The 21365-nt window shown below is 40.5% G+C and overlaps 1 protein-coding gene across 1 annotated transcript in view; it reads left to right on the top strand.

Annotated features, from left to right (window-relative positions):
• The first annotated feature begins 911 nt into the window (after positions 1-911).
• si:dkey-122a22.2 overlaps positions 912-21365 on the top strand; it is a 204661-nt gene continuing 184207 nt past the window's right edge. The window contains exons 1-5 of the mRNA XM_034173815.1: positions 912-1068; positions 17075-17237; positions 17487-17558; positions 17676-17752; positions 20572-20672. Of these exons, the coding sequence (XP_034029706.1) occupies positions 1009-1068; positions 17075-17237; positions 17487-17558; positions 17676-17752; positions 20572-20672 (473 nt within the window). The 5' untranslated portion in view covers positions 912-1008. The remainder of the gene's footprint in view (positions 1069-17074; positions 17238-17486; positions 17559-17675; positions 17753-20571; positions 20673-21365) is intronic.

The following is a 21365-nucleotide window of genomic DNA, read 5'->3' as shown; positions in this document are numbered from 1 at the left end:
GACAGCTCTTCACCTGCACAAAATGTATACAAAGTGCACCTGTTTCAATTTGTACTGAAATTCATTTGAGATATCCTGCTGAAAAAAATAAACCAGAATGAAAACATCTACTACTACTACTACTACCAGTACTACTACTACTACTACTACTACAGACAAGTGCAAAGACAAACTTCGACACAAAAGTATAAATATTAATAATTATATTATTTTATTGTCACCTGCTTTACATATCTAAATTGTTTAGTCTGAAATGTTCTTAAAATATGCAAATGCATCTTCCCATAGTGCACGAAAGGTGTATAAATTAAATTACAGCGACTGAAAAACAATTCACACTGATACGAAACACACACACACACACACACACACACACACACACACACACACACACACACACACACACACACACACACACACACACACACACACACTGTAAATGTTCAGTAAATTTCCTCATTTGTGAAGATGAAACTTAAATTTGGCCTTTTGCTCGAATTTAAACAATGACATGATGCATAAAATAGCTGTTTTTCTGTTGTGTAACAAGCAGTTATTTCAGAACCTGTATTATGTATTGAGCATGACACATTTGAGGAAATTATACAAAATGAATTTAGGAATTCTCATAATTGCATGAATTTATATTTTATATTTTAAAAAAAGGCATATTACTTTCTATGTACGTGTTTATTTTGTGAATTGATGCAAACATTCAATAAGTAAACATGTGTAGTTTGAAGGGTTTCAGCAATTTACTTTAGGGTTTACTGCGTCACTATTTTTTATTTAATATTGTTAAGTATTTGGGCAATATCCATTCCCACATGACGTGACGCAAAAATGTTCTTTTTAAATTCTTTTCCATTACGCCAAAGTTTACCTTAAGCAAATTTGACACATCTCGGCTTCTGTAGCTGAACCGGGCTGTAGCTGTGGAGCTATTAGCTCATTCGTAACATCTACTTAGTTCACAGAAAAGTCAAGAATTGATAATAATTATTTAATATGCGCAGACGATTAGAAGTCCATGCATCGGGTGATGAAAGTGTCAGTGCTAACAGAAAGGTAATTTATGTCACGTTAAACAGGAACACCTGCTTGGCTAAAGTTAGCTTGTTAGCCCCAAAAGCCAAGTAAATGTAATTAATTCATAGACATTTTAAAATGAGTAACTGATTTTTGTGTCATATTCCGCTGATCATGCTGCTTCTACATGAAGCTCATGTTTCCCACAGGTTCTCATGTGAAAAAATTATAAATTGACTCATGCACATTAAAAATATAAAAAAATAATTTTAATGGTTATTTACACAGTTGCTATTTACTCATGATTTAATACATTGAAAGAACGAATTCTGCTTCACACAGAGCAGCAAAAGAGACCTGAAACGTGAATTTTATGGACCACAATGAAAATGTTATCACTTTATTACGTTATCCGTATTTTTTTTTTTTTTTTTTTTACTTTAGATACTTTGGTATGTGCACTGAATTGTACTAAATAAATTCAATGTCAACTGATCAATGAAAAATAAAATCTCGAAAGAGCTGTTCCCTGCCCGTGTGTAAGCAATAGCTCAAAAACAGTAGACATCAACTTGTAAAGTAAGCCCCTTCGGCTGCTCCATTGTTTTCACTCAGGATCGCTGCAGCAGATCCAAGGTGGATCGGCATGTTGATTTGGCACAAATTTTACACCGGATACCCTTCCTGACGCAACTCCACATTACATGGAAAAATGTGGCAGGGCTTGAACCACAAACCTTCCACACTGAAACCAAATGCACTACCACTTGGCCACCACCCCTTGTTGAATCATATCAATCAAAAATGTAACTTTGATTTGCTAATGTAAAATACTATAGACTTGTCTGCCACCTGCTGGATGATTCAGTAATATGCATCAATTATGAATATTTATAAATATTTCATATTTAAATGCTACAGTCAGAGAACTGTCTGTATGTACACCAGCACATATCTTGTTTCTTTATCAGGGCAACAAATACATTAAAAAAGTGATGCAAATTATTGGTTCAGTTAATAGGGTTTTAAAAAGGAATTGTCTTCACCATTTGATCTGTCACGTTATGGGGGTAACATATGCCACATGTCATAGAATCCAATGGACGTCAACATTGTTTGACCTTTACTCTGAAGACCAAGCATTCAACACAGTCAAAACTATTACATTTATTAATCCTGTTAGTTCAGCCAATAATTTGCACCACATTTTATTAAAATTGGAACAACTTTAACTTTTGACCCCTGTACAAACTGAAATTGACCTTTCTCACCATTCTTGCTGTTATTACCCCATAACTCTATAACATTCAGTCACAGATAGTCCAAACTATGCCTTTTTGGAATCTTTATTTTCCAACAAATAATGTGGTATAATTTTCAATATGATAGGAGCATATTTATGTTTTAACCCCTGTGTAATTCCTCAATTGACCTTTATCTGGCAGCTTATTGAAAATTCAAGTGACCAGTTAGTTTTTAAGGCAGTGGTGTCTAAAGTATTCCAGAAAGGGCCAAGAGGGTGCAGGTTTCCTTTGCAGCCAGTGACTCCAGTGGGTGATTTCAGTGATTAACATCACTTTGAGCAGATGGGATGTCATCAGTGAAATCACCTGCTGGAGTCAGTGGCTGCAAAAAAAACCTGCTCCTTCTTGACCCTTTCTGTAATACTTTGGACATTACTGGTCTAAGGAGTATTGGTGCCCAATTTGGTGGTTGCATCACCATTTGAAGGATTGTTTCAGTGATCTGCTGCACTAAAAGGGGAGGTAGTTGCATCACTCGATCCATCAAGTTGAGTGAGCCTCCTCTGATGCTGTTGCTTGTGGACTCTCTGTGGCTGGTTCACACAGATTGGGGCTCTCCAACAATGATCCTGGAGATCACCTGCTTTGCAAACTTTCCAGCTCTTCCAACTCCACCCACAGCTAATTAGGCTAATGCATGTGTACTGAGCCAGTCAAAAGCTAGGAAACACTAGGGTTAATCAATTAGGTGTGAGTAAGGCAGGTAGACATGCAAAACATGCGAGACAGGTTCTTTCCAGGAGTTGGGTTGAACTCTCCTGTTCTTGGTGATAGAGTAGCCAAGACTAACTGACTGTCCCCTCGGGTGGGAGTATGTAGTGGTCAGGGGGAACTTCACTCAGATGTGGGAACAGGAGCCTAAGGACTTCTGTGAAAATCTATATTATAATAGCCAAGCGGCCTGTGTGTGTGTGTGTGTGTGTGTGTGTGTGTGTGTGTGTGTGTGTGTGTGTGTGTGTGTGTGTGTGTGTGTGTGCGCACGCGCGCGCACATGCATATGGCTTTGATCACACAGAAACGTTCAACCCAATCCAACTTTTGCTGCTGTGCCCTGTGATGTAGCTTTGCACTGTCCAATAGAAACAGGGCATCAGGCCGAAACATGGAAGACTTCGGTGCAGAAACCACCGATCTGTGTAAAACACTGTGTTATATACAGATCAGTGGCAGAAACGTGTCGCAGATATAAGGAACATAAGGAATCTTGGACATTTATTTTTAGACAAATAAAATAAAATGGAAATGTGTACATTTTTAAGTCTGGTAGATATTCATATCTCATTTCAAACAGAAAAACACACTGTACATAAATACAAATGTTTATTATAAATGCATCAGGAAATAATTTAACAATGACTGCAGTGTGATTGTAAAGTAGGATTTCTGTGACATAAACCTCATGATGAAGTCTTTTTAAAATTGAGTAATTTCAGCTTGCAAATACGTCAGAATATGTGATTGCCTTTAATGCTCTGATCAGGACAGAGTCATTTCGCCATGCATTTGATGTCACTGACCCGTTGGGAGGCGTTAACTGCCACGCCTGACGCCTTCAATCTGAAAGGCCCATAATGCTTTTGACGTCTTCTGCCACTGTCTCTGTTTGTGCATGTGTAAAATGTAAAAGCACCTGCTTGCTGCAGTCACTGTCTCTGTTTGTGCATTTGTAAAAAATAAAAGCACTTGCTTACAGCAGAATGCAGAAAAACATAAAACTCTATGTGTGTGCGACTGGGGACAGCTGACATTTGCTGTTTGGTATGCTTATGTATTTTGGGTCAAGGATGAACACTGTGAAAATGGAAAGTTGATGGGACTAATATTTTTGGAGAAATTAGCAATTTTAGTGAACCAGTAAAGAATGGACATTGTGTTGCAGCTTTAAATGTTATTGTGGTTCATGTTAGTTTAACAGTGCTGTTAGTGTTATTGATTTATTGTGTTTTTGTAGTTCAAATGGTTCAATCAGTTTAGTTAAGTGTCATGTTGTCATTACCATGAGTGAAGAGAGTATAGCTTTTGATGCCTTCCGCCACCGTCTATGTTTGTGTGTGTGCTAATTACATTCTGGGCTAACATGCCATTCCAGCAGGGGTGGTAAATCATCTTTTTGTTAAAATGTGAGTGAGTGCGTATTTTATTTAGTATGTTCTGTGGCTGCAGCTATCGATTATTTTAGTAATCAAGAATTCTATCAGTTATTCTGGCGATTAATTGAGTAATGGGATAAAAAGTAGTTTTGTGTTTTTAAACAACATCAATAGTCCATGGCTCTCTCTAAGCAATGGCACAATGCCGCTGCACCAAAGTCTTGACATTTTGCTGAAATGGGGATGGGGTGTGGCTTTCTGTTTTGTTTTGTTTTTTTACCCCCAACTTGTAAAATTTAACCATTTTTGATTTTGTTTGTTTTTTAAGGTTAGTGGACTGGGTCCCTGCATGATTTTTTTTAATACCTCTTTCTCTGCGATTCAGCAGATGCATTTCAGCTGGAGGTTGAACATGCAAGCCTCGCAGTCATTTTTTTTTTTTACAGTGTTTGTGAGGCGTTGTGTGTTGCCCAAAAAAGCTAAAATTAAAAAAGTGAAATACTCAGTGCGAGTCTGAGCAAAACACAGACGAAAGAGTGGACTTCTGCTGAGAGAATCTTATTTCAGACACAGTGTGTCAGTGTGGCCGGGGACGGAGCTGTGACTCGCCCGGTGTGAGGGGAGTGCTGAGAGCCCCTCACACTGGGCAGAGAGAGACAGCCGCCGGGCGAACAGCAAACTCCGGCTGTGGGTACCCGGCCGCCAGGTCAATACTTACTCTCCGCTTAGAGTGGACCGTATGTTTTTAAAAAATAGACAAATACACTGCTTTCTTTAAATGCACAGTAAGTCTGTTTCAGATGATCAGTGTGGACTCTCTCTCTCTTAAAAGGCTTTATTTTACTCTGTGTCTTGCGTTGGAAAGCTGTAGCTTTTGGTGCTAAATTGATTAGCTCTTACACAATTCAATTCAATTTAATTAGCTTATAATGCACCAAATCACAGCAAAAGCCGTCTCAAGGCGCCTTACATGGAACAATTCAATATAAAATTTAAATAAATAATTAAAAATGAATAAAAAATTCAAATACATAATTAAAAACAGAAATAAAACAATGAAACGGCTTATGCACATGCTCTAGTCTTCTGCTTTTTTTCTGGGGACATTACAGCGCCACACACAGGCGTAGCGTATGTACTACAACGGTAAACGGAGCTTCAAGGCACAAAATTTGCCTCGGACATTTTTTGTAATCAAATTATTTGAATTACTCGACGAATCGTTTTAGCCTAAGTTCAATGTAAGTACATAATATAATTGTAAGTACATTAAAAATATATGGATGACACAAGAAAGTGAAAACACTTATTTCCATTGTGTGTGTTCCATTTAAAAGTCAAATGACAAAATAGAAGTAATAATAAAATATAATAGTAATAATAATACTGAGAATAATAATAGTGTGTATATGATAACAAGAAGCTAAACAATACATTAAGACAGTAAATTAATGTTAAAAAAATTACATAATTCCCCAGAATTTTTTAGTATAGCAGTGCTGTTGGCAATTATCACTTTACTGTTTCACTGAGGCTGTGTGGTGAAACAGAGATGATGGTCGTTTATTAAAATTGCTTCACTGCTTTTTTACAGCGTGTAAGTAAGTAAGTAAGTAAAATTGATTTCTAAAGCACATTTAAACACAGTTTACACTGACCAAAGTGCTGTACATAGTTAAAAATAAATAAGTAAATAGGCAGGAAAAATACAAAGAAACAAAACAACTGATTACAACATCAGCAGCAAGATACAAACACAACAATCATTAACATGACAAAAACTTGGCATAACCAGCTAGCGGTTAATTAGTAGGGAATGCTAGTGTAAAAAGGTGTGTCTTGAGCTTGGATTTAAAAACAGTAATAGATGGGGCATCTCTGATATCAGGAGGCAGATGGTTTCACAGTCGGGGACCAACGACTGCAAAAGCTCTGTCCCCTTTTAACTTGAGGCGAGTTTGTGGGACATGAAGGAGACCTTTACTGGAAGATCTCAGAGACCTGGGAGCAACAGCAGGATGAATGGCAGTAGCTATGTAGTTAGGGGCCAGGCCATGAAGAGCTTTAAAAACCATTAACAATAATTTAAATTGGATCCTGTACTGGACAGGAAGCCAGTGTAATGTGGCTAGGACAGGTGAGATACGAGGTCTATTAGATAAGAAACCAACACTTTTATTTATTTTTTTTAACAATATGGATTTGAATGATGTGTGATTACACCAATCATGCTTGAACCCTCGTGCGCATGCGTGAGTTTTTTCACGCGTGTCGGTGACGTCATTAAACTGTGGGCAGGCCTTGAGTGAGATGTGGTTCAGCCCTCTCGGCTGAATTCCTTTGTTTCACACGCTGCTCGAGACGGCGCGTGTTGCTTTATCAAAATTTTTCTGGACCTGTGAGGAATATCCGAGTGGACACTATTCGAGAAATTTAGCTGGTTTTCGGTGAAAAGTTTAACGGCTGATGAGAGATTATGGGGTGTTTCTGTCGCTGTAAGGATTTCCCACGGAGCGGGACGTCGCGCAGCGCTTCCAGGCCCGTCGTCGGCCTGTTTCGACCTGAAAACATCCTAATTTAAGGCTTAATTCACCCAGGACGTCGTGAGAGAACAGAGAAGATTCAGAAGAGGCCGGCATGAGGACTTTATGCGGACATTCTGTTGTGAAAGTGTAGGAACACGGACCCACAACAGGGGGCGCAAATGAACGGACAATGGAGGAGTCAAATAACACTGCTTTTACTGTTGTGAAACAGGCACAACAAACACAACAGATTACAATCTCGAGATTGAGTCCAATTACAGCGGTGTCGTGTGGGCAGGCTCGACGATAGGAGATGTCTGTCCAAGTCGAACCGGAACCAACCCGATTTCCTCTGCCACCGAACCCCGGGAATACTGGAGCCGCCAAGTCCCGAACTCCCAGGTGGCCACTGCCTCTGCTCGTCGGATCCGGTACTGCTGGCGAGGAACAGAAACAGTCAGGTGTGGGCGCGGCTGCACCCAGCAACACGTGAGGTGGAAATACCACCTCCACCTCAAATCACAAAACAACACTGAAGTGTAGGAATATGTGTACTTATCCAAACACGTCCAAAAGGGTCTTTAGTGTCCTAAGCACAAGCAACAAAGTATTACGTCTCTGAATGAAACAACTGGCTGAGTTCGTTACCTCTTTGATTGAGCGATATCTCGGCAATGAGGTGGAGATGCCATCCAGCTGATATACCCCTCCGCTGATGGATGACAGCTGTCTCAGTTGATTGGTGACAGCTGTCACCTTGGCTGCTCCTGTCAGGCGGCAGTGCCCTCTGGTGCCTGGAGCCCGCACTCCAGGCAGGGCGCCCTCTGGTGGTGGTGGGCAGTACCTCCTCTTCAGCGGCCCACACAACACATTCCACTGTTTAAGGACATTTTTTAATGAAAGACGTGCGCGCAAATTTCTGTGTGCGCCATGACAGGAAAAACACCTCCGTGTTGAAAACCATTTGTAAAATTCAGGCGGCTTTTGATTGCTTTCAACAAGTGAGTAACTGAGAAATTGTTTAACAGCTTGGGCATGTTCCAACTTGCCCGTTAAGGTTTCCAACGGAGGTGTTTTTCCTGTCGTGACCCCCCGCGGTCAGGTCCGGCCCGACATGCAACTCTGCCCGCACGTTCTTTCATTACAAAATGTCCGTTAACAATGGAATGTCCGAATAAACTCCTCATGCCGACTTCTTCTGAAAGTTCTCTGTTCTCTGACGACTTCCTGGGTCAACAGAGCCTGAAATGTGGAAGTTTTCAACTTGAAACGGTGAGACGCTGCCGCCTCGAAGCGCAGATCGCCATCAGGCGCCGTGGGCCGTCCTTACAGTGACACTACCAGACCGAAATCTCTCATCAGCCGTTAAAATTTTTACCGAAAACCAGCTGAATTTATCGAATGGTGTCCACTCAGTTGTGCCTTACAGTTTTGAAAAAATTTTGATCAAACAAAGCAGCAGTCTCTGAGCCATTCCTAAACAATGAAAAAATCGATGAGAGGGTGGGCCACTCCTCACTCAAAGACTGCCCACAGGCGAATGACGTAACCGACAGGTGTGAAAAAACTCTCGCATGCCCACGAGGGTTCAAGCATGTCTGATGTAATCACACGTGATTCAAATCCATATGGTTTTTGAAAAAAATAATAAGGTCGGATACTTTTCTAACAGACCTCGTATGTTCATGTTTTTTCCTGTTAGTGAGCAGCCTAGCAGCAGCATTTTGGACTATTTGAAGCTGTGACGCCAATGTTTGAGGGAGGCCAAAGTAAAGGGAGTTACAGTAGTCTAGACATGAAGTTATAAAGGCATGGATAACTTTTTCCAGGTCACTGTAAAACAGAACAGATTTGAGTTTTGCAATAATTCTTAATTGATAGAAAGTAGTTTTAACAACAGAAGAGATTTGTCAAAGTTGAGTTGGGAGTCTAGAATTACACCCGGGTTTCTTGCATAGGTTTTGACAAATGGAGTGAGGGAGCCAGCATTCCTGGAGATGGCGTTAATGGATTTTAGGGGGCCAAAGATTATGACCTCAGTTTTATCCTCATTTAACTGGAGGAAGTTATTGGCCATCCAGATTTTAATTTCTTTCAGGCAATCCAGGAGAGGCTGCAAAGAATTTCCAGATTTGAGAGGAAGATACAACTGAGAATCGTCGGCATAAAAATGGAATGAAATATTAAATTTTCTGATTATGTTCCCCAATGGAAGCATATATAAACAGAAAAGAACAGGACCCAGGAGGGACCCCTGAGGGACCCCATAAGACACAGGGGCAGGGGGTGAGGAATACTGGCCTATAGACACAGAAAAGGTTCTTTGCTGGAGGTATGAGTGGAACCATTTTAATGCAGAACCCTTAATCCCAACCCACTGTTCAAGCCGGGTCAACAAAGTTGTGTGGTCTACAGTGTCAAATGCTGCACTCAAATCCAGCAGGATAAGGATAGCATTGTCACCAGAGTCGAGAGTGAGCAGCAGGTCGTTTGTTACTTTTAACATGGCTGTCTCAGTGCTATGGCGGGCCTTAAAGCCAGATTGAAATGGCTCCAGGATCTCTCCTGAATTGAGAAAGGGAAGCAGCTGTGTTAACACAACTTTTTCCATAATTTTGGAAATAAATGGTAGTTTGGAAATGGGCCTAAAAATTTTTAAACATTTTGTGTCAAGGTTATGTTTTTTAAGCAGAGTCTGAACTACCGCATGCTTAAAACAGGTGGGAACAAAAGCATTAGCAAGGCAGGAATTTAAGATGATTTGAATGCCTGGACCAATGACATCAAATGCATCTTTGATAATTCGGGAAGGAATTGGGTCATGAGGAGCTGTTGAAGTTTTCATGTGTTTAACAATATCCCACAATTCAGTATATGAAACTGCTTCAAAGTGGTCAAAGATAGCTGTGGCACTGAAGAAGTGTGGGAGGGTTTCAGATACAGCAGGAGAAAACTGTGCTCTAATGCAGTTAATTTTCTCAATGAAAAACTTTAGAAATTTGTCACAGAGGTCAGTGGATGCCTCGACCTCTGGGGACCCCTGGGGGTTAACAATGGAATTGATGCAATTAAACAAAATTTTTGGCCGGTGGGAGTGTTTTTCTATGATATCAGAATAATGTTTAGCTCTAGTTTTCTTAGCAGCAGACTGAAAATCTAACAGAGAAGTTCTGAAAATTTCTAAGGACACCATGAGGTGGTCTTTCTTCCATTTCCGCTCAGCTCTACGGCAAACCTGCCTGAGGAGGCGGGTAGATTCATCAAGCCACTGTTGGGATTTGAAATTGGCACGTCTGAATTTAAGAGGGGCCACAGTGTCTAAGATGGCAACACAGGAATTATTGAAAAGAATCATCATCAAGCATCATTTTAGGTGTAGCACCTATAAAGGCTGCTGTTCACACTGATTCCTCCTCCCTCCTTCACAGAGAGGAAGAGGAGGAGCCCCTCCTCCTGGAGTGCCTTGATTAGAGATTGGTGACATGACGAGTTGAAAAAAATCGGTCACGTGACTCATGGTGCCATCTTGGGTTCAAAATAGCGTTTGCTGTAAATGTGTCTGCATGTAAATCCAGCTATTTTATTTATTTATTCGGTGAAAATGCTGGGTTGTTGTGGATTTAGATGCACAAATATACACAACAAGGCTTGAAGATGTACAGATTCCCTTCAGATCTGAACAGAAGAAAAATTAGGGAAAATAAAGTCAGCCGTGTGGGATGGAAGCTGACTTCATTGTCAAAGCTTTGAGAGGTAAATTTATTGTTCAGTCCCACGTACAGTAAAACTCACCTAAACCATCGTCATATAAACCAGATATTCACAGTCACCGGACAAAAAAGTCTCAAAGTTTTTGTATTGTTTTCCATGTAATAAACACCGTATATAACTTTGTACAGCGGATTTTTCGCTCACATACGATAAAATGTCCTTTCCAATTGCAGTGTATTTCCATTCAACCCCCTGTATGTGGGACCAGAGACAGTTACGTGATTAAAAGTCTGACTCAAAGTCTGCTATGATTTCACACTTTGCTGCTTTCAATCCTTCATCTCTCATCATATTTTAATAGTATTTACAGTGCGCACGCAGATAACATTTTGATAATGGATCAAATACATTTGGCAGAACAAAAAAAAATTCAGAGGAAATTTTGACTCGGTCATTAATGAGGCACAGGTCCCGATGCAGGATTCTCGTAGATGTTCGGCACCTCCTGACTGTAACTAATCTGTTACATACAAATGGCTCACATTGGATAAATGTCCCGTCCGATCACAATGTATTTCCATTACAAACCCCGAGCAGTCTGGACGTGCAGAGGTACAAATTAAAGTTCAGCTCTGACACTCACCGATTTGTGGAAAGTGGGAGAGGAGTCATTTCTGTGATTCAGAGTCCGGCTGTTTATTTTTTTCAAACCATGTTCAAACTGGGACCTGAAACCTGACGTGCAGCTGTTAAGTCAGACACAAAAGGCTGTGATTTGACACTTTTCTGCTTTTAATCCTTTGGGCAATTCTATGGTAATGGAATTACAACAGCAGCAAAATCTGGACATATGGCATCTAACCACGACAGATTAGCTCTGATTGTAATTCCGTTACCGTAGAATTGCCCCTTTGTCTCCCATCATATTATATAGTACACACCCTGATAAATGGATCAGAAAAATCCGCACATTTACTGTACAAAAATGTACAGCTTACCTTTTGATTTGGAGCTGATGACTGTAGAAAGAAAAGCTTGTTGAGGGTCAAATTAGTCCATAATAAAACATAATCCAGAGACGGAGAACTTTAAAACTGTCACACATGTCATTACATGACACAGAGTTACAGAGCAGCAGCTGCATAAATCAGGCTTTAAATTAATTAAATAAATCATCATAAATTGTAAATTTATGTAAATTTGATAGCTTAATTATTTTTATATTTATTTTGATAGCACCTGTACCTGGATATGTTGCTGTATGTGGTTAAATGATTTTAAAAAATGTTGAAAACATTAAAGGTTCATTCAGTAGTTCAGCGCAGTTCAGGCAGAAGGGGCTCTTTTTATTGTAAGACTTTGAGGAGTGTTTGTTCTTTCACTGATTTACGCTGTGCTCTCTCATTCTGAGCTGCACCACTGTGGCTCTGCTCGGCTCACTGCCGGCAGGGGAGAGGTGAGCAGGCAGCAAGTCCATTCAGCACAAACAGCCTGGCTGGATTAGAAAACTCCCCATCACTACCTGAGAGCAGGGCACAGTATAACGGCGCTGTGATAACAGTGTAATGGCAAAATGCTTTTGTTCCATTGTCTGGAGAGAGCCCTGGGAAATAAAAGGGTTGAGTTCCTCTTCTAAAAATTGTTGAGTTCTAAGGTTCTAAAAACATCCTGGACTCACACACCAGCTCAACTCATTATACAAGCTTTGTTTAATTTATTACCATCCTTGAAAAATGTCAGCTACCTATTTTATAAACACTACCCACTCGAGAGCCCTTGGATCCCCACGGCAATACGCTAGTTAGGGCCCCTTCACACATTACACCATTGAGGCAGAATGGCGCACGAAGAGGGGTTAAGTTCCACAAAAAATTGGAGCCACCTCCAATTTTGTGGCCTCCAACAGCTGTACAATGCCTTGTACAGCTGTTGCTCCAACCATTTGCGCACACCAGCAGCCGAAAGACAGCAAGTGCTCATTTGACTCCTCTGTCGGCAGGTGTCAGCCAAATTCCAGGTGTCGCACATAGGGCTGCAACAACTAGTCGACTTGTCATGACTACGTCGACTATTGAAACCATCGACAACTAATTTAGTAGTCGAAGAGTCATTTGCTTTGAACCTTGAACCAATGAAGCAATGCTTTGATCAACTGCTTTGTTGGATTTTTGCTTTGCTCCTCTTCAGAAGCGGCAACTCCGCTGCTTATCTCCTCTCAAAGCCAATAAAATATGTCAATCATGAGTCACTTTTGTGCGGATTAAAGTGACTAACTGGGGCTCCTCCCAAAATGAGATATCCTGGCTGACGTGCAGCAGCCCAAGACTGTATGACTGCAGACCTGCAGACTCCAGCAGTCAGCTGAGCTTAGCTCAGATGTACGAAGAGACAATCATGCCTTTAATGTCTGAAAGGAAATGCTGTTGACAAAAACTACAGATTTTTTTCTATCTATGTCCAGAGATCAAGGATCCACCATGTAGAGTTTATTTACTGTATGTCCAGAGATCAAGGATCCAGTGACCAATTCATATTTATTTATTTTAAGACTCAATAAAATGTTGACATAGAAACCTGTAAAGCCTACTTGTAGCTAGGGTTGGGTATCGAGAACCGGTTCTTTTCGGGTATCGTTAAGAAATTATTCGTTCACCGATATCAATAGTCTTTTCGCTTAACGATTCCCTTATTGGTCCTTCAGAGCAGCCGTTGTTTTTGATGGTGTTTGTCAGGAAAATGATCACTCCTCTATGTTGATTACAGATCCTGCAGCCGGTCTGTAATCAACTGCCTCTGCAGCACAACTCCACTTTGAATACTGAACCAATGACGCATTGCTTCGATCCGTTGGCTTGTTGGTTCTTTGATTCGCTGCTCTTCAGAAGTGGCAAGTCCGCTTCTTAACCCCTCTCAAAGCCATTAAAATATGTTATTCGCGAGTCACTTTTGTGTGGATTAAAGTCACTAACTGGGACTCATGTCTTGTTGCAGTCAAGAAACAAGAATCATCCTCCATTCCGTTTGTTCAGCTCCAAACGCTGCGCGGCTCTCTGCTGAGACACAGTCCGGTCTGAATTAATAGCTTCAAAACAAATTGCTGCTTTATATAAAATGGCACCTCTTTCCAAACGCTGTAATACAGACAATAAACTACAATCAACTAAAATGTCTTTTTCCTTCCAAAATGAGATTCCCTGCATTCTTTATGAATTACATCCTGATGTGCTGCACAGCCAGCTGCAAGAGCTCAGCTCAGAGGTATGGAAAGATATTCATGCCAATAATGTCTGAAAGGAAATGCTTTTGACAATAACTTCAGATTTTGTTTATTTCTGTTCATGTCCAGAGATCAAGGATCCACCATGTAGAGTTTATTATGTCCAGAGTTTAAGGATCCAGTGACCAATTTCACATTTATTTACTTTAAGACTCAATAAAATGTTGATGACATAGAAAACCTGTAAAGCCTAGTTTTAGTACACAGAAAGAAGTATCGATAAGGGAATCGAGAAGGAATCGGATCGATAAGCTGAATCGATAATGGTATTGATTAAAATCTTATCAATACCCATCCCTACTTGTAGCACACAGAAAATTCACAGGAGGTATCGATAAGGGAATCGATAAGGAATAGGATTGATAAGGAATAAGGAATTAACACCCTCTCTACTTTTAAGATTAGGCTTAAAACGTTCCTTTTTGCTAAAGCTTATAGTTAGGGCTGGATCAGGTGACCCTGAACCATCCCTTAGTTATGCTGCTATAGACTTAGTCTGCTGGGGGTTTCCCATGATGAGGTTTCTTCCTGTTAAAAGGGAGTTTTTCCTTCCCACTGTCGCCAAGTGCTTGCTCACAAGGGGTCGTTTTGACCGTTGGGGTTTTTCTGTAATTATTGTATGGCTTTTGCCTTACAATATAAAGCGCCTTGGGGCAACTGTTTGTTGTGATTTGGTGCTATATAAATAAATTTGATTTGATTTGATAAGTGTAATTGATAATGGTATTGATAAAATGCGATAATCTGCAATTTACGTATGATCCAACTAGTCGACTCAAAATAGTCGTTTGTGGCAGCTCTAGTTGCACACCAACATTCAACACCACTCGCTGGACACTTAGAAAAGATGGGGCTATTTGCGCTCTCAGCACGAGAGTAGAGAGCAGGTGACCACATTCAACCTCTTTGTGAAAATTGTCTAAGTGCCCCAGGAGTGTGGCATAACCTAGCAACACACATGGGCGTGACTGTGCTGAACTCCCCCCCCACCCACACACACACACAAATGGCTTGTGGAGTATGTCATCCACCCCCACACACACCATGAATCCAACATTGTGAGCTGTAGCTGAGGATCCCGGAGTCTGGTCGCTGTCCAGCGCAGTGCACTGCTGGAACAGCTGACCACTGTGGACTGCAACTCAGCTGGAGAACACTTTGCTGTGGACATACGGTGCCTGTCAGCTGACCGCCGACTGTCATCTGGATGTGAACATGCACGCAAGGTGTTAAATTACAAACACAGACCTCAGACAGCTGCAGGTCAAAAAAATAACACATACATAAAATAAAAATCACAGAATAAAGGTACAGAGAGTGAGCCTTTTTTTGTGAGCTGGCGAGGTCCGCAGACAAAGTTGAGCATGTCCCCTGCAGCTGTTCAGATATCGGTGCTCGCAAGTCACAGCTGGAGTACACCTGTAGTGGCTTGTAGGATATGAGCTCTCATAATTTTTCCATGAGGCATGGACGTCGGCATGCTGTCCTCACGTGGAAATAAATTAAAGCACATATCGTTTCAGCTGACGTCAGTGCACCGCAATGCTGGCGAATTTCGTGCCATGCTGAGAATCACCATGAGGCGCATGTCACTGCGGGATTTCCCCACATTTTAATAATTAAAACACTTGTCACATTTGCAATGTGGTGACCAGCCGAACAATGCGTGCTGGATACGTCATGCCGGCTAATGTATACATGACACGGGAGCCCAGCTGATATCTTCATGAGAGGGGCGCATCAGGTAATTCATGTAAAACATAAAAGGGAGAACAGTAATCCACGTCATTTCATTCCTTCCTGGTGTACGACTAGGCGGAGTCTAAGTCCACTCTTTATTACAGGAACTAAGTATTACGTATAAATTGTTTTTTTGTTTTTTTAATATTTTGCTCTGCTGCTGTGTGCAACTTTCCACGTTACTCGCACTGTGTCTGTGCATGCGAACATGACTTGACCTGTCCTATCGTGTGTCCCTCTCGACAGCAGGTGGAATGTTTTGTGGTTCACCGTTTCGTTGTTTGTTCGCGGAGTTTCTTCCAGTTTCTGCGTCTTTCGCTCAACGCTGTGTTATGTGTGAAGGGGCCCTTATATCTTAATCAAACATGCTCCAATCACTATTTGAAAGTCAGGTGCAGACTGGCACTCACTTTCAAACTTTGTCAGGTTTTTAAAACCTGACAAAGTTTGATCCAAATCTGATCCTGGATTGTGAAACCAAGTGCCAAAAAGCAATGACAAATTGTGTATAGCAGAGGTAACCAATGTTCTGTGAAAATTATCTGAAAAAGAATTCAGAAACTGAAAAAATTGGAAAACAAACAAAAAACAAAGCCTCACAGCACCACAAAAACACAAGAAAAGTAGATTCAAGTGCATGAACTAAATACATACTCCTGATGTTTGATCACATCTAATTTAGCTTATGAAAATCCACTTCTAACAGGACTTTGACCTTGAAATTTTTTTCCAAGATAAATATTTCTGGAATTTGAAGCTAGTGTTGGTGGAGGCTTGTACCGTAGTTCTTGTTGCGTCTTTGCCACTCTGTACTTACAGATTCATCAGAATTTATAAAGTCAACCATTGCTTCTGAAAAATAATCAACAGATTAATTGTGAATGAAAGGAATTACAAGTTGCAGCACACAGTTCAAATGATTATCCATTAATGCCATGTAATTTGTAAGTGCTTAAATTCTTGGATTGTACATGGTTGTACCTAAAGTGCTAAACATCCCATTGCACAGCCACAGGCGTCATACTGTGTGTCTAGTTGAAAATATTCATTGATGCAGGCACCGAGGCATTGTTAAACCTTTATAGTCTACAGTTGGGCACTGTCTGCCTGCTGGAGGGTAGAAGCTCAGACTCACACTGCAGGAAATGGATGGGTTCGTCAATATTCAGCACGCATATATACTATAATAGTTAGTGTTCTCTTTGACCATCAGGGCAGTCTATACAAAGTTTTTAGTTGTACTCAGAAGTTGCTGTAACAATCCTGTGACATTTCTCTCTAATTTTCTACGTCGAGAGATTGTTTTTTTGTTTGAATTCACAGAATTTACCTCACATGCATATATGGGTTTGTCAGGTTAGCATTAGTGAATTTCACTTTTGTTTGTGTATAAACTAGGATGAAGATCGAGAACTGCACAGCCAAGGAGAAGTAAAAGGCAGAAAGTCTTATGGCTCTGCGCTCCTGAACATTGGAAAGTGTTTACTTTTAATCATCATCATCCCTCCATTCCTCAACTACGCGTCGCTGCAGAAAGAAGGCCAGATGCTGATGCCTAAAGGTTCTCTTATCCAAGTGGAGCAATGTTATTTTTTTCCTCTTCAGTTTAACTTCATGGTGTACTGTGCATGCAAAAAGGATTTTATGGAAGTTTGTTTGCATTCTTCATGTCCAAAATGAAAAAGTAGCATCATCTCTCTCTCTCTCTCTCTCTCTCTCTCTCTCTCTCTCTCTCTCTCTCTCTCTCTCTCTCTCTCTCTCTCTCTCTCTCTCTCTCTCTCTCTCTCTCTCGTTTTGCTCTTACATGCAGATGGGCAAATTGTCGACATTGGTTTGGGTCAAAAGATGCACCTTTTGTGTAAAGGACAAGGAAAACCAGTTGGTAACGAGTCATTCTGTTTATGAAAAATGTCTTTCAGTTTTTTGTTCCTATTATTTTTTAATGTCTGTCTTTTTGACTGTTCTCAGCCTAAATTCCTAATTATCACCTTTTATTTAGTCATATTGGATGCACCAACTGGAATGTCTTCAGACATTTGGTTTCATGTCCAACAGAGTGTTTCCACACTAACAAAGGTGAGGAAAATTGTAAAGTTATTGTGTAGTGTTTGACTTCAGTCACTTGATAGAAAAATATTTATCAACACTTTTGATCATGATAATTGACTTTATTATGCCGTTTTTTTTAAAAGGAAAAATGTCAGGATATTACTCTTTCTCTTTAAAAAAAACTAAAGTAAATAAGTTCTTTTGGCTTCTCCCTTTTTATTCCCCGGTGTGAAATACAGGGGGATATAGCGATCAGCATGTCCCTCTGTACGTTTTGCTTGTTATATCACAAAAACCACTTGATCAATTTCATTGATCAAATCAAATCAATTTTATTTATATAGCGCCAAATCACAACAAACAGTTGCCCCAAGGCACTTTATATTGCAAGGCAAAAGCCATACAATAATTACAGAAAAACCCCAATGGTCAAAATGACCCCCTATGAGCAAGCACTTGGCGACAGTGGGAAGGAAAACTCCCTTTTAACAGGAAGAAACCTCCAGCAGAACCAGGCTCAGGGAGGGGCAGTCTTCTGCTGGGACTGGTTGGGGCTGAGGGAGAGAGTCAGGAAAAAAACATGCTGTGGAAGAGAGCAGAGATCAATCACTAATGATTAAATGCAGAGTGGTGCATACAGAGCAAAAAGGTGAATAAAAAGAAACACTCAGTGCATCATGGGAACCCCCCAGCAGTCTGTCTATAGCAGCATAACTAAGGGATGGTTCAGGGTCACCTGATCCAACCCTAACTATAAGCTTTAGCAAAAAGGAAAGTTTTAAGCTTAATCCTAAAAGTAGAGAGGGTGTCTGTCTCCCTAATCCGAATTGGGAGCTGGTTCCACAGGAAAGGAGTCTGAAAGCTGAAGGCTCTGCCTCCCATTCTACTCTTACAAACCCTAGGAACTACAAGTAAGCCTGGAGTCTGAAAGCGAAGCGCTCTGTTGGGGTGATATGGTACTATGAGGTCCCTAAGATAAGATGGGACCTGATTATTCAATTCATTGATATTTAGTATAACAGTGTGCTAGTGTGATCCCCAACACTAGTCGATTACAGAGACCTTGGGGTCAATTTCAAGGTCACAATTTCAAGGTCAAGATATTGTCATTGCCACCCTTGTTAGCGTGATAGCACAAGAACCAGTTGACCAATTTTGACCAATTTTATTCATATCATAAATAAAATTGGCATAAGTGTGTACTTGGGTGATTCTCCGACACTTTGTATTGCTTATTTGTGGGGACCTGGGGGGGGTGTCCTGATGACTCCTGTTATGCTATGCTATGCAGTGCAAATAAACCCCTGCCCATTCTCCATGTAATGTGCAGTTGCATTAGGAAGGGCATCTGCCTTAAAACCTTTGCCAAATCAACATGCAGATCCACCTTAAATCTGCTGTGGTGACTCCGAGTGAGGGGAAAAAAATGAAACAAGGGAGAAGTGAAGGGACTGACTTCCTTTAATCTATCTCTCTGTATGTTTTAGTTTGTCATTCTGATACATTTGGGTTTGGACAGCTGGTTTATTCGTTAATTGTTCATTATTGAAGTTCATTAATGTACAAACAGATGTGGTTGAAAACATCACCTTGGTGCAGCTGATGATCCATCTGAAAGGTTGTAGATTTTGTGTTTTGGTGTTAAAGCCTGTAGAAATGGTAGCTGTATCTCAGATGAATTATCCGTTCAGACCCATGGGAGCGAAGCAGCATGTTCATATTTATTTTCTTTTGCCGGGGGAAAGCTTGTGTGTTGAGCTTTCTGCGGATGCAGCCATGTTGTTTATTGTCAGGGGCTTGTAGAGATGGTTCTTTGAGTCAACGTGCCACATTGTTTCTGCTCAACATGGACCCAGCACAACAGAAAGTTGAGGCTGACAGCCTGCACCTTGTTGTTTGTCTGAAATGTGATCCAAATGAGGTCACAGACTTGTTGGGGAAGGACATAGACACAGCTTAACAACAAACCAGCAACAAAAGCAAACTTGCAGTGCTCTGTTTACGTTTGCATTTTTTATAGGAAGATGGGCAGTCATCCGACTCACGTGTCATCCTTATTATGAGTCTAATGTGTGTGTGTTTTATTTATTTATTTATGCATATAGTGGATTTGCACACTTATTAAAGGCACTGCGCTGCGGTGGTTTGAATCATATTTGTCTAATAGATTACAGTTTGTTCATGTAAATGGGGAATCTTCTTCACAGACTAAAGTTAATTATGGAGTTCCACAAGGTTCTGTGCTAGAACCAATTTTATTCACTTTATACATGCTTCCCTTAGGCAGTATTATTAGACGGTATTGCTTAAATTTTCATTGTTACGCAGATGATACCCAGCTTTATCTATCCATGAAGCCAGAGGATACACACCAATTAGCTAAACTGCAGGATTGTCTTACAGACATAAAGACATGGATGACCTCTAATTTCCTGCTTTTAAACTCAGATAAAACTGAAGTTATTGTACTTGGCCCCACAAATCTTAGAAGCATGGTGTCTAACCAGATCGTTACTCTGGATGGCATTTCCCTGATCTCTAGTAATACTGTGAGAAATCTTGGAGTCATTTTTGATCAGGATATGTCATTCAAAGCGCATATTAAACAAATATGTAGGACTGCCTTTTTGCATTTACGCAATATCTCTAAAATCAGAAAGGTCTTGTCTCAGAGTGATGCTGAAAAACTAATTCATGCATTTATTTCCTCTAGGCTGGACTATTGTAATTCATTATTATCAGGTTGTCCTAAAAGTTCCCTGGTTTGTTGTGATTTGGCGCTACATAAGAAAAAAGTTGATTGATTGATTGATTGACTTGTAATGTCACTGTTCTTTGACACGTAGGTCTGTACATATGACAGAATGGGATTGGGCTTCAGTAAGCGGATCATGCAGAATGAAACAACAGGAACTGAGAAAGTTTGGGGGATGTCAACAAGTGGACGGTGAGCATTTGAAGTCATTCTCAGTGTTTTTGACATATAACTGTGGATATAGAGTGTTTCCCAAACTTTGTTTCATGTAACCTGGTTGGATACAGGTTTTCTGTCATCAACAGTTTTTACCATTAATTTATGATATGTTAAATCAGGCAATGTATGTACATAAGGTATAAATTTGAAAGGCTGTATCAAAAACTAATTCATGCATTTATTTCCTCTAGGCTGGACTATTGTGATTCATTATTATCAGGTTGTCCTAAAAGTTCCCTGAAAAGCCTTCAGTTAATTCAAAATGCTGCAGCTAGAGTACTGACGGGGACTAGAAGGAGAGAGCATATCTCACCCATATTGGCCTCTCTTCATTGGCTTCCTGTTAATTCTAGAATAGAATTTAAAATTCTTCTTCTTACTTATAAGGTTTTGAATAATCAGGTCCCATCTTATTTTAGGGACCTCGTAGTACCATATCACCCCAATAGAGCGCTTCGCTCTCAGACTGCAGGCTTACTTGTAGTTCCTAGGGTTTGTAAGAGTAGAATGGGAGGCAGAGCCTTCAGCTTTCAGGCTCCTCTCCTGTGGAACCAGCTCCCAATTCAGATCAGGGAGACAGACACCCTCTCTACTTTTAAGATTAGGCTTAAAACGTTCCTTTTTGCTAAAGCTTATAGTTAAGGCTGGATCAGGTGACCCTGAACC

This window comes from Thalassophryne amazonica, chromosome 7, assembly GCF_902500255.1.
Source record: "Thalassophryne amazonica chromosome 7, fThaAma1.1, whole genome shotgun sequence".
NCBI classification, from domain to species: Eukaryota; Metazoa; Chordata; class Actinopteri; order Batrachoidiformes; family Batrachoididae; genus Thalassophryne; species Thalassophryne amazonica.
Note: the sequence above shows the minus strand (reverse complement) of the source record. Positions and strands in the feature narration are given on the sequence as shown.